Source organism: Amphibalanus amphitrite, unplaced genomic scaffold, assembly GCF_019059575.1.
Source record: "Amphibalanus amphitrite isolate SeventyFive unplaced genomic scaffold, NRLGWU_Aamphi_draft 000959F_arrow, whole genome shotgun sequence".
Taxonomy (NCBI): Eukaryota; Metazoa; Arthropoda; class Thecostraca; order Balanomorpha; family Balanidae; genus Amphibalanus; species Amphibalanus amphitrite.
In genome coordinates this window covers 220,581-233,817 of record NW_024882453.1, presented here as the reverse complement: position 1 = coordinate 233,817, position 13,237 = coordinate 220,581, and the positions used below count along the sequence as shown (strand labels likewise).

At 48.5% G+C, this 13,237-nt stretch overlaps 1 protein-coding gene across 1 annotated transcript in view; it reads right to left on the bottom strand.

The window, feature by feature from the left end:
- The window catches only part of LOC122368586 (dipeptidase 1-like), a 72,382-nt gene that overhangs the window by 13,059 nt on the left and 46,086 nt on the right, over positions 1 to 13,237 (bottom strand). The window contains exon 5 of the mRNA XM_043342674.1: positions 4,197 to 4,329. Coding sequence (XP_043198609.1) covers positions 4,197 to 4,329 — 133 coding nt within the window. The remainder of the gene's footprint in view (positions 1 to 4,196; positions 4,330 to 13,237) is intronic.

Genomic DNA, 13,237 nt, shown 5'->3' with positions numbered 1-13,237 from the left:
TCCAGCATCCGTGCAGAGTTTGTCGGACCGCAGAGAGAAGGTCTCCTTCCGTGACCGGAGAGCGGCACACCGGACAGCCGCGGCAACAGAGTGGTGTGCCGATCGGATGGCGTGCCCGCCGGCCATCCCACGCGCCTCCGAAGCCAAGTCGGCGGCTGTGGCGGCCCGTCTGGCCGGCCGACTGGGAGCTGATGTCGTCTGGACACGGGAGTTCGCTGAGCTGGCCGGAATCGGTGTGAGCCGAAACTAGCGGGGCCGAACCGGGCCACGGCTCGGCGAGATTTGACAAATGGAGGTCCAATCAGCCATTCTTAAAGCCGAATGGGCCTCCTGAAAGCAAAATCGATGCTTCTTGGAGGCAATCGGTAGCATGATGGATCGCTTTTGTCGCCAAGGTCGACACGGAACGGCCGGAATGATTCCTCATGAAGCTTAGTTCTTGTGATATATGCAAATGAACATGTCAACTGCTTCCATCATCTGTCATTAGTGCATTCTTGCGTTTTAAGCCAGAAGAGCCCGATTAGCACCAGTTGATGCATTAGCATTCCGGACCGACGCCGGCGTTTTGGCGGTCAATTCCAACGCAACTAACGAGCTCCGCTGAATTCGATTAGGCCATTCAAATCAGCCGGATTTAATTAGCTTCCTACTCATTTCCAGCTAAAACACGGCTCGACGCCGACCGCCGGCGTTGGTGCTGGCTGCTACTCGGCCCGTGGTCTGATGGAGACACCTCTGCCGCCTCTTTGGCCTTTCAGGTCTCATGTGGACGAAAAGATGGGACCATTGTGAACCCGCCCTGCGCGCTGAGGATAGCGCCGCGAATCGTTTCAGGCTGGAAAGATTCATAACATGCCATCGGCACAGCTGCGTCCAGGCGTGCTGCTGGCGGAATAACAAAAACTTGTTTTTTAGAAAAGTTTCTGTCCGAGATTCCAGACATTCCCGGTGAAGAAAGTTTCCTGCTTGCTGTAGTTTGTTGGTACACACCAGACGCGGATACCAGCTTATTGCCGGATTTACGAGTATTCCTCGGGGGCTGACGGCGGTTCTGGCGTCGCGACCAGCGCGCCGGTGGCCGCTGGCGGCGGTCAGATGAGGTCATCAGAGGTCATCGGCCATGGTGGCGAGGTCGGTGGCCGCGGGCGGTACCGAGACGACGATCGAGCGTGGCCAATAGCGGCCAACAATAGACTGGTCGGCCGACGGGCTGTGCGATGGACCGGCCGGCCGGCCAGCGCGCTGCCAAGACGTATGGGCCGGCGGAAAAGGCAGGTTGGCCAGCCGATATCGGACGGCCCCGGGAAGCCGGCGGATGTGGAGGGTGTGTGGTGTGAACCAGCCTTTACGTCAACCCGCTGTGCTAGTGGGTCTTTTATGGCGCTGCTCGCGCGTGCAGCGTTGGTAGTGAAGTATCACCAACAGTTACTTGATTGCCAGAGCATTTTATTGCAAGTTTTCACAAACCATAGAATGCCTCATTTTATTCGCATGGCTGAAATGAGCTAAAAGCCTGGGCGATGCCGTCACCAACGTTCATGCCACCAGCACAGCTAGGAGTTCGGTGCTACTGCCACTGCATTCAATGCCACTGCAGTCGCATCATTTTTTCCATCAGATTAAGCCTTCTTTATGCCTCATCTGCCGCCATTATTTTTGCATCGCTTGGATGCCAAAATGATTACGGTTTAATAGTAGGGCTTTGCGGCTTCGCCTGTGACGTACCTTTGATGGTTTTCACTTTTCATCATACCCAGCCTCATCAGAATCGAAGTCCCCGAGTTACCGATATATACCCGTGGGATTCAGACTATACAGCTGGCCGGAAGCACCATTTATCCGGTCGGCAACATAGGCGGTAGGATTGCTTCCGGACGTTGATTGCTAATCGGTAGCTAACCCCGATCGATTGAGAATGAACAGGCCTGGCATATATCCAACACCAAGCGAAACTAGGCTGTAAAAGCTTGTGTGTAGCTACTCATGACAGTACATTTGGGGGCTGTTGAAATTACTCCAACTAAAACTTTCGAGTGGTGACCCAGGCACATGCTATTATTGACCAGTAGCGGCGGAACACCTTCAATTAAGGGGGGGGGGGCACTGCCGACTTTTGGTCTCATTCTTTCCATGCAACGCCCATAGAGCTAATGTTAAAATGCCAAAATCAAAGGGGGCACGGTGCCCCGGTGCCCTCCCCGTTCCGCCGCCTATGTTATTAACATCGTGAAAGCATACAAATCGCGCGAGAACCTACGAGTGCGTGTCTAAAAAAAGCTTCAGTTTTCCTTAGGAGGTGGTGTGATTTTTTATTTTTTATTTTAAATGAGCAAAGTTGAGTTCCGAAGGTTTGGTGAGTACCATGGAAAGTTACAACTGTTGAAGCACCTGATGTTTGATAGGGGCGCTTGAATACAGCACATATTGACGAGGAGTTGTCGACCCGACGAGACGTCGGACGGTGAGCCTTCGTCTGTAGTCTCCTCATCTCCTTCCGTCTCTTCACGTCTTATTTACGATGCCACCGGTATTTTGTTTCAGATTTTTCGGTCATCACAGGAGTGCTGGAGTCAAATTTACGCTGGCTGTATTGAGACAATGCGGCTGTGGATTGGCACTTTGGACAGAATGGAAACTACAAACAAGATTGTTGTCAACAACCAGAGGCAGCAGCACCGGCTGTACGGCGCATTCTCTCGTTCACCTCCTTGTAAAGGATAACAGCATTGCTACCGCAGTACTGCAATCGTCAATCGTCACACAAAACATCATTGAACTTGGACATCGAGCATATGCTAACGCAATTGGGTCTTCATTTTTATCAAAAAAAAAAACTGTCTCGCGTTTGACACGCGGTGCGAGGCAACATCCGAGTTTTTCGAACAATATACCTTGCAAACTGCTGTCAAGTCGGTCCACAAAAATGCCTTCGAGTGGATCTACAGACTACCGTCCAGTGCAGACTGCTGTCCAGCCAATCTGCAGTCCGCTGTCTGTTGTCGAGAGGCTCTACAGACTGCTGCTGACTGACCAGCCGAGCTGCAGACGGTTGTTGTGTGGAGCTGCAGGCGGCTGTCGGCTGTGGATTTGAGCTGCAGACTGCCGTCGAGTGTCTGTCGAGTCGAGTGGAACTACAGGCGGCTCGTAAAGTCGTCGGGCCCGACGGCCGAGGGCGTTGCTCACGTTCGTCGTTAGTTAACGATGCGCCGGGCCCAGCCGGACAGCTCGCCAGATCCACTCCGCCGTGCAACGACTCAAGACTCGGCTCGTGAACAGTAATTAGCTTAGGCCGTCCGGGCCAGGCGGGTCGGTGTCGTGCGCCGTATAAATCTCGCCCTCTTCCCGCCCCCGGACAGGCCCTGGTCGGCGGAGAAAACGTCCGAGGCAGATGTTTTCATGTCAAAGTTTGTGGGCGGTGGAACAGAGCACGGCTTCTAGGAGACGGCCCATGAGACTTTAATCAAACTAAGTGAATGTTGGTAGCTTAGAGCACTTGGAGAAAGTCAGGTAAGCGGCTTTTTACTGACGTTCTGATGCTGTCTCCAAGTGCAAAAACAATTTATACCCGGCGTAAGTACCGACTTTATTCCATGTCTACGTTTATCAGATGGCATTTTTCGACTTTTATATGCCCGGATCCGTTTTATTCTTTCTCCGAACCCCACGTCTGCGCAGGGTCTGAACGGTCGCCGGCCACTGAGCCTATGGAGAGGATCCTGATCCCTCCCTGGGGTGACCGTTCTGCCGTCCCGGAATCCGCCTCTCAAACGGGATAGTGCTAAAGTCCCGGCGGTGGCACGCAGACCGGTGACCGCCGCAGCCAATCTCCCACTCAAAATTATATCAGAATTGTTCTGATATGGCGTCAGAGAGGACTACCTCAACCAAACCAAACAATAAATTATTGGCTATTGGCAAAGAGACTAATCGCACAGATAATTGTGCATTACTACAGGCTGTACCGCTCTTTCACCATGTGGCCCCTACCCTGCCATCTAATGAGTTAACCACTTCACCTCTGGCACAGCTCTCACCCAATGCGTTTCACCACTCTCACCGTCTGCAGATGTGGCCAGGGCCGTGTGAGAAGGGTACCGCTGCTGTGGCATAGCTCTCACCTGGTGAGTTACATGGCGGTAGGTGAGCTCACACTGTGATACGACTCCCACCCGGTGATTTTACTGCATTCTCACCGTCTGCAGACGTGGCCAGCGCCGTGTGAGAGGGGTACCGCTGCACCATTCGCCGAACAGTGTCGATCTGTTCTAGGGCGATCTGCACGGCGTCCAGGTACTGCGCGCCGCACGGCACGTATATACTCCAGAACTGAAACGAAGGGACGGACATTCGTCAGGATATGCATATCACAGAAATTTGATGGAGCTGGACGGGAGTCTGTATGTTATACATCAGAACTGAAATGGAGGGGGGGGGGCATTCGCTAGGATATACTCCAGAACTGAAATGGAGGGGGCGGGCATTCGCTAGGATATCTCCAGAACAACGGAGGGAAAGGAATGTCTGCTGGTATACACTTCAGAACTGAAACGAAGGGTCGCCCGTCCGTGAATTTTATCCGGCATTGGAACGGAAGGCGACGAACATGAGACATCCGGTCAGCTTACCCCAAAATGTCAAGTCAGTTTATCATCATGCTGCACCTTTTATCGGATTTCTTACGCTGATTTTTCATTTATTTCATCTTTTTCTTATTTCATCCTTGGTGTATAACTGGTTGCCGATTATGTATTATCGCTAGTCTGTATGTCATTAAGGCATAGGCCTACGATTAGACCACCATTTATTGAGCTCCATCACTTTGATTATCAGTTTTGTCCTTGTCTAGTGAAGCTGTTATTTTGCTGTAGGGGTATCGAACATTTTTTTTTGTAATCAGCCATCGCGGAAAGGCCTGCAAGTGGCGCTTATGTTAACAAATTAATGTCAGACGCTTTTAAATTTCCCGTTCTTTATCAAAGAAGGATGTTCGTCATCATTGGATCAGCGAACACCCATCGGAGTTCAATCAACTTCTGAAGATATCACACCATCTCGGAAACATTTCAAACTAATTGAAAACGGAGCACCATTGAGTACCTCTCAAAATCTTATTCCGATAGTGGTCCGCCCGAGCCTGCCGTCAGGATAGACCGCCGCTGTGGAAATGGCCGGGTCGTCTGCCGACGCGGCGTGGAGGGGGGGGGGGGGGACTAGGGAGCTGGGGAGGGGGTGCAGCGGGGGGCGGCGCCGAGCGCTGATGAGAAGTCGTGGGAACGTGCCGCATGGACCGGCCCCATGCAGAGCGGCTCCATATGACAGAATGATGGGTCCGGTGTGAGTCTGCACGTCGGAGGGCTGGTGTCACCCGACTGGGGGTCCCGATGGGCTGTGAGCGTAGCGACTGGGGTCCCTGTTGGGGCTGGGTGTAACGACTGGGGTCCCTCTGAGGGCTGGGTGTAGCGACTGGGGTCCCTCTGGGGCAGGGTGTAACGACTGTGGTCTCTCTGAGGGCTGGGTGTAACGACTGGGGTTCCTGTTGACTGTTGGGGCTGGGTGTAACGACTGGGGTCCCTCTGAGGGCTGGGTGTAGCGACTGAGGGTCTCTCTAAGGGATGGGTATGGTGACAGGGGGTCCCTGACGGCTGCAGGTGCTGTCATGGAATCCCAGGGGCACTGGGGTATCCGCTGGGGTTCTGGAGGGCTGGGTTCCAGCTGGGGGTCCTCGAGAAGAGACACCGACTCCAGCTGCTTAGTTCTGAACAGTGGCAGGGTCCTTAGTCGTATAGTCCGTGTTTAGAGTTTAAAGTTGGTGTATGTTGATGAGTCGTGTCTCCATAAAAGAGGGCGTAAAAATGAAACGGGGCACTGCCGGCATTGGTTTCCGACTGTAAAATGCAGAGTTCTGTTCATAAGCTGCGGACAGAGACCGTCGACCATCAGGAGAATGTCTTCGTCAAGGAGCGGCGAGCTATTTCCGCCGGTTTCGGGACCAGCAGCGTCTTACAGTCGGCCATCATAATAATCGGTGCTCTCCATTGAAAAATGCAACTGAAAGGGGGTACGTCTGTGCATTGTGATGCGATGCTACCAATGCACATAATTGTGCCAAAAGATATATACGGCTTATTGAAATATGAAATGATTCCTGACTCATCTGGTACTACGCTTGTCGGGGTGTCTGCTTTTAAACAACATTCCATCTGCAGCTTTGTCTCACGCCTGATTTGGGTATTTCATCAATTTTTCTACTTCTGTGGCAAATATAGGTATCTATTTTTGATAGGCATATTTCCATTTATTTGAGGTCAATTCTAGGTAGGTACCGCTTCATTTAAGTAAAACGACCTATAAAACTACACCCGGCATTGGGATTCTTAGCATCGGTATGGATTTCATTGTTGAATTGATATCATTACGCGAAAGGGCTCTTTCCTATGCTGCGAAAACACTACGACACACACCTCGTAAGTCAGCGGGTCAACGGTCATGCAACTGCATTTAAACAGTGCGGCATCACTGTGGAGATAACACAATCACTCTTCAGGGAGCCGGCTGAATCCTATTTCAACTCGTAACTCCACAGATAACCGTTCCATTTGTACCGAAATCACCCCCCACTGCTACATAGCCGCCGACTCGGTTATAACGTACACAGTCCTAAACTCTACGCCACAGCGTTAGCGGTAGAAATGACGGACTAAACATGTCGGGCACACCTGTAAGTTGATGCCATTTGGGACGATGTCTCAGCGTCCGGCCCCCACGTAGTGGAGGCGGAGGCGTTTGTAGCGCAGAACGGAGACGTTTGCAGCGCGGGCTCGGCGTCTCGGCGCTCGTCGGCGCCCGTTAGGGTCAGCTCGGACGATTGAACCGCCTCTGATGAAGACAGTAAGTTGCACAAACGCCGGACGGGTGGTGCAATTCGGACATGTTCCATCCTAATGGACAGTGCACGTCGTCCGACCGCCTTAGAATATGCATGAGGGAGGGAGTTTCTATGTGAATGCTGTGGTTTAACTATTCTGAGTAATCTATCTCATTCTTTATACATTTTCATACCTGGTATTACTCTTTATCAGTGGTGATATTGAATTTCCATCTCTTCAGATCAAACTCCAATTTTCAACTCTTTAATTCAAATTTAAATGATACAATTTCTGAAAGATCTTTATTTGCTTTTTAAACCATTTCGAGACCATTCCGGACTCTCAAGCATTTGCCAAACTCATAGATGTTGTTGCTGTGTCTACGGTGCAAGGGCTTATATTTTACTCGTATGTGATGAATACAACAAATCATTTTAATGCATATTGAATGGTCTAAAAAGTGTTAAATTAATAATATTTTGACTGCTAAATATTTAAGATGACAACGCTTGTTCTTTACCCTTTTAAAAAAGTTATGCTGCCAACGTCCAACGTTCACGAAAAACTGATCAAACAAGTAAAATCGCGAGAACTGTCTTCTACTCAAAGACAGTACTTAGTGGCTATATCCGGAACACTCTAAGAACTGACTCTCTGAAAGAACTGAAACTCTAAGAACTGAAAAATGAGCCTTAAAAGCTAAAACCGCGCTTTCTTTCATTACTCTAAGAACTGTAACCTTCCATCTTATTAGTGATCCACACCAGCCCCACCGTTTCTTTCCTCTGGAGTCCGGTAGATTTGTCACCCGGCACGTGTGTCATTATCGGTGGTACAGAAACAACAGCGAATGGCACGCTCCCAAAGGTGATGGGTTCAGCCGGCCGGGCAGCGACCCAATTTATCGAGATAGGGTATAACACGATGCTCACAGACTACTGATCTACTATTCTATTTTGGCGCTTGTGATAATGCGTATAGGAGTGCGCCGCACAACGAACGAATATACTAGGGTGTAGATTGGTAGCGCGCGGTGACAGCGCCATAAAAGAATGTCGCCATCTTGGTGCAGGCTTCTTTAGTGGACACTGAAACATCAAATGTGGCATGAGGGATATGAACGAACTGCTGCAGATAATCGCTAAAGGGAATACAATGAATCCTTTGTGAAGGACTTGAGTACGTTATTGTGCGGAAGGAAAGCCCTGTGTCACAAAAAGATATTAGAAGCATGACTTTATCGATAAACCAGAAGGGAATAGGAAACTGCTCTTGTGATTAAAGCTGAGCATATAAAGCATAATTTCTTTGGAGATCACTCGTTCTGCGGCGGTGTGTAACTTCAAAGTATAACACATGTCAGATGAATATCAAACATGCCGTATTACTCTTCATTACACAATTGAAGGAATTCATTTGTTTTAGTCCCTACACAGCAAACACGTTACACGGCTTCCTGCTTTACAGTTCCATTATATCACAGAACTTTTTGCCAACATATGAATTTTCCATCTAGCGTGGAACTGGAAACTGAAATGAAGCTTCGTACCGGATATAATTAACAATAAAACTAGAGTTTACAGAAAGACGTGAGTGAGTATTGAATGTCTTATATTTAGCTTAGTTTTATAAGTTCACTGTTAGGTATTTCATAGCACAGACCTACATCCTGAAATGGAACTGAGAAAGCAGCGAAAAGGATGGCAACGAAGTTGCTTAGCCCTTAGATGTACACGTCATGAAAAAAATGAGACATAAGTAACCAATTGAATTTTAACTCCAGTATAAGGATAAGTATAGATAAGGATAAATATAGACACTTCATTATTTGGACACGTAAATCAGTATGCCATTCCAGAGTAACTTTATTTTGAATTATGGTCCTGCTTCGTTCTACCCTTTTCGTTTAGGCCGTCACAGCACCGGTACGACCTCATATTACGCCACACACACGGCACACATAGCACACACACTCCGGGTCCGGCACACCCTCCCGGACGGGCGGCTGTGGCCGCCGTGAGAGCCAGCGGCACGGCGCCATCACACCTCTGTTTGTCATGCACATTATCCGGCCGGGTCGCGGCAAAAACGACAATGGCAGAGGCCGCGCGGCCGGTGGCGGCGCTGCGGCACGCGCCAGCCGTCATCACTCACTGCACTTACCCTCCCGGCGCGCGTGGAGTGGCCGCCTTCCGTTGTAGGCATCGATTGGTGCGCGCGAGGTGACGCCTCCCGGCCTCCCCGGCCCTCCCTGGCTTCCTCGCGGCATCTCCCGCCCTCCCCGGCCCTCCTGGCCTCCCGGTCGCCGGAATCTGATGGGGACCAATGTACCCCTCCCCGACCCCTCCCCGCCGCCGATTCCGTCGCGCTGCCGGCTCTCTGATGGCGTCATTGTCAGGATCCGGTCATTGACAGCTGGCGTCATCCGGTGATGACAGCAGGCGTCATCCGGTGACGTCATCACCGCTGCGTCAGCTGCGTCCGTTGTAAGAGTCATTGGGATGGCGTCGAATTAGAGAACATCCGGTGGGCTATCGGTGCATGTGTGCACAGTGTGCACCATAGCACACAGAGATATAACCTAACCACTCCAGATATCGCATTTTATACGGCACGCAAGCGTGGTCTGCCTGGAACATTGAAATCCCACAGAGAGACCTCTCTTTTATCTTTGGCACGGAAGTCCCCTCTCGCAGAGCCATGAAAGTCAGAGTGGATCGTGAAACATTCATTCAAGTGGCTCTCAGCTGCGGTGACATTTCGACAGCAGCGTAGTACGTCAGGGTACTCCAATATCCAGGCATATTTTTCCAGTACTGTTCCGACCCACTTCATACACTTCACCGGTAACGTGTATTATGCATTACCTCTCTGTCACACCCAGTGCATATAAAGATACACGCTCTGTTGTACGCTCCCAAATAGACAAAGTTCTGACTACTAGCCTGCTTGCAGTTCAATGGCACGACTTCCTCGAATACCCGGACGCACCAACTAGCAGATATTCACTCAGCCGGCCCCTAATGAAGATGCATCGGGTCCAGAGATCGGCCAAACTTTGGCCGGCCGTCCAAGGGGCGTCGACGATGGCGTCGGCGATGGCGTCGATGGTGATAGTGGCGTCGACCTCGACGGGGCAGCCGTCGCTCGTCGCCCGTCGCCCAGTCGGAGGCAGCTCGGCCCAGCCAGACGCGTCGTCCTGATCCGCTTGTCTCCGAGAGATAACGAGGTTAGCCGGTGAAGTTAGCCGGCCGGGGCCGAAACACGCCGGAGGGCGAGCGTCGCGCGCGACACAGAGCCAGTTACAGCCGACAGAAACATCAGCAACACCCTGGTGCGTCCGTCGACACGGCCCGGATCAAAGGGAATCGGCCGCCGACAGCCAGCGTTTGGCCAGCCTTTCAGAGCCGGCTTTCAAAACATTGCGGAAGCGGCGAGTTTTTTTCGGTGGCCAAGTTGGCTGAGCAAAAATGGCCCGCGCCGTTGGATCTCAACGGGGTTTCAGAGCCTATTGCGGCACGGTGAAATGCTGCACAAGTCGTTAAAAAAAGATAAATAAATAAAGAGCATCCGACCTGCTACTATTCCATCATCTGTGATCATTAAATGGATGTTTGGACTAATAAATTCAAATCGTATGCTGCTCTATGCTTCCCTGATCGGGAACACTATTGATTTTAAATAAATGTCCAGTATAAATTGATGCTTTCGTGCTGAAAGGCAGCTCAGCAATGGCCAGATCAACAAGTTGCGAAGTCTCAGAGTTCATCTTTTATGCCTCGCGAGGCCTCGATGATTAAAAGCTTCAAAGGATGGCTAATGATTACACGTCTTATTGAAAACAAAAACTTGGGAAATAATTAATGCATCATAATAGGGCGAAGGAGAGGTTTGTGATAGTTTTCATGAAAAAATTTGCTCAAATATATTGTAGTTCGTTCATCTCCAAGCCCTCACCTCGGACTCGGAGTTGCATTTTTTTTTGGGGGGGGGGGGGGCAACAATCATGACTATGGATGCACGTAGATGTGGCGTGTTTTCCATCGTGAAAAATCATTTGATTTCATCAGCCCTGTAACTAAATGACGACACATCGGCCAGGCTCCGCCACACTGTATGCGAAGGCACCTGCGCCAGGCTTGCCTCGGGCTCTTGCGGCACAACTCTGTTTAAACAGTTGGCGAGCTGGCGGACCCTCCAGTTAACTGGCAGCCGACTTCTTTGACTTGCAGATTTATCTACCGTCATATTATGCCGGTGTGGCCTAAAAACCACGGCCTTCAGGGTAAACAATTTAATGACGTTATGTTTCTGAAAGTAGGTAGTTTTGCCAGAGGCATTGCAGTTGATCGTAGTTGATGGTTCATTTATGCGATGGTATATTCCACTGTTGGTGGAACCTGCGTTTTGGTTACGCCGTTTAAAATAGAAGAAGAGAAAAGCTGCTTCGTTTGTTAATCAACCTCATTGACCTTGGCCGCCCTCAGTGAGAACAAAGCATAGTATAGCTGTATAGTATACCTACCACTACCAGTACCTAATCGCCACGCCCATGTGTGGATCGCCCACGATCGTAAGTACCATACATACAATACAATACAATAATTTTATGAAACTAAGCCCTTCAACGTGCTTCAGCTGTCTTTGCCGGGGTTAACGCACTTTGCGACTTTTCCCACTTCATCTTGTTAAAGTTTTTGAACTCTGCTGTGGCCCATTGTGGGCTTTACGGTCTTCAAGACTTTATCAGACGGCTGACCAGACTTGTAAGCGATTCAACTCTGATTGAATCGATTCTCATGAATCGCTTGAAGATGCCGACTCACTGTGATTGAGTCGGTTGAATCACCTCTTGTCACCATATGAGTTGTGATTGAATCGGTCACACATGGCAACTACAAGTGATTGAGTCGGCAACTCATGTATTCAAGTTGATTGAATCAACAAAATGATTCAATCAGCATGTACTGGAAATTGAAGCTATGACCATATTTAGTACTACATTATGTAGAAATATATGTGGCATTTGCATCATAGACACACATAATGCACTGCAACATTTTTAGGTATTTTGTCAGTATTATAAATGCGCACCGCTATCATAATTGAAAAACCATAAAAATTATGTTTAAAGTTTTTAATCAAACTGTAAACACAAAATTATACATATATGTCAATGGATGAAGATGAAAAAATGCATGTAAAGTTTCTTTCCATTGCCCTAAAATCAGTATAGTAATCAAGTTAACAATAGCAGTACCTAAGCAGGCGCACATTGCTCAACACACATGTTTAAGATATTATGTTAATCTTTATATTTTTAATACCCTGTTTCATCAGGACATTTGTGAGCAGGCAAAGCATATTGATGAATACACAATTTATGTTCACATTATAATTTGGTAGGTAACCTTAGTTACTGATTTGATTTTGGGCTAAGGGTCATAAATTGCTTGATCTAACCCATGGTCTTCTAACTCACCTTACATTTCCCAGCAGAATCAGCGTTTACCTATCAACATAAATAATTGGAATACCTTGGCTTACGAGCATTAATAGATGTCACATATTGCCGTGGCTCTCAATTACACAAAAGTAAAGATACAATGGCGAAAAGTAGATACATACCCTACTAGGTATTAAAAACTCAACCACCTTCACTTCACCTCCACTATCACCCAAAAACTATTGTTTTCATAGCTCAACAAACAATCTTTATCCGTTTGATGTTCTTCGCTTTCTAATTTTGAGGACCGCTAACAGTTTTGCATTCGATGCTAAATTTGGATTTGAGATTTGCCAGACTGCTCGCAATATTTGCCACATGCAAACCACGCAGAATATGCTTTTATGTCGCAGCTGCGTCAATATACGCTACAACTACCTAGTGCTGGGCTGAATACATAGCCAAGCCAATTTATATTTTTACTGTTCGATAATTTTTTTTTTCTTAAATAAATTGGACAGAATAAAAAAATGTTTTACACTTACACGCATACATAAATATGAATCTAAAAATATAAACTATGCATTTTGTATAGGTCTGCTGCTGAATAAAAGATGGCTGCCCACTTAGCGCATGCGTATAAAGGCCTAGCTACACTATGCGTTTTCTGCGTGGGTTTTTGGCGAGTTTGCGTGTTTTGTGTATATTATATAAAACTTAATAAAGCCTTTATGATAATTAAAAGTTTTTTTTTATAAAAAATACAACAAAAACGAAGTATCGTTTCTTTCTAGAACCATATAACGCAAATCACGCAAACTCGCACAAGCAAAAAACGCACGCAGAAAACGCATAGTGTAGCCAGGCCATTACAAAGCTCCGCCTCGTATGAAGTTTGGTGTCGTGGGGGGCTTGGAATTGT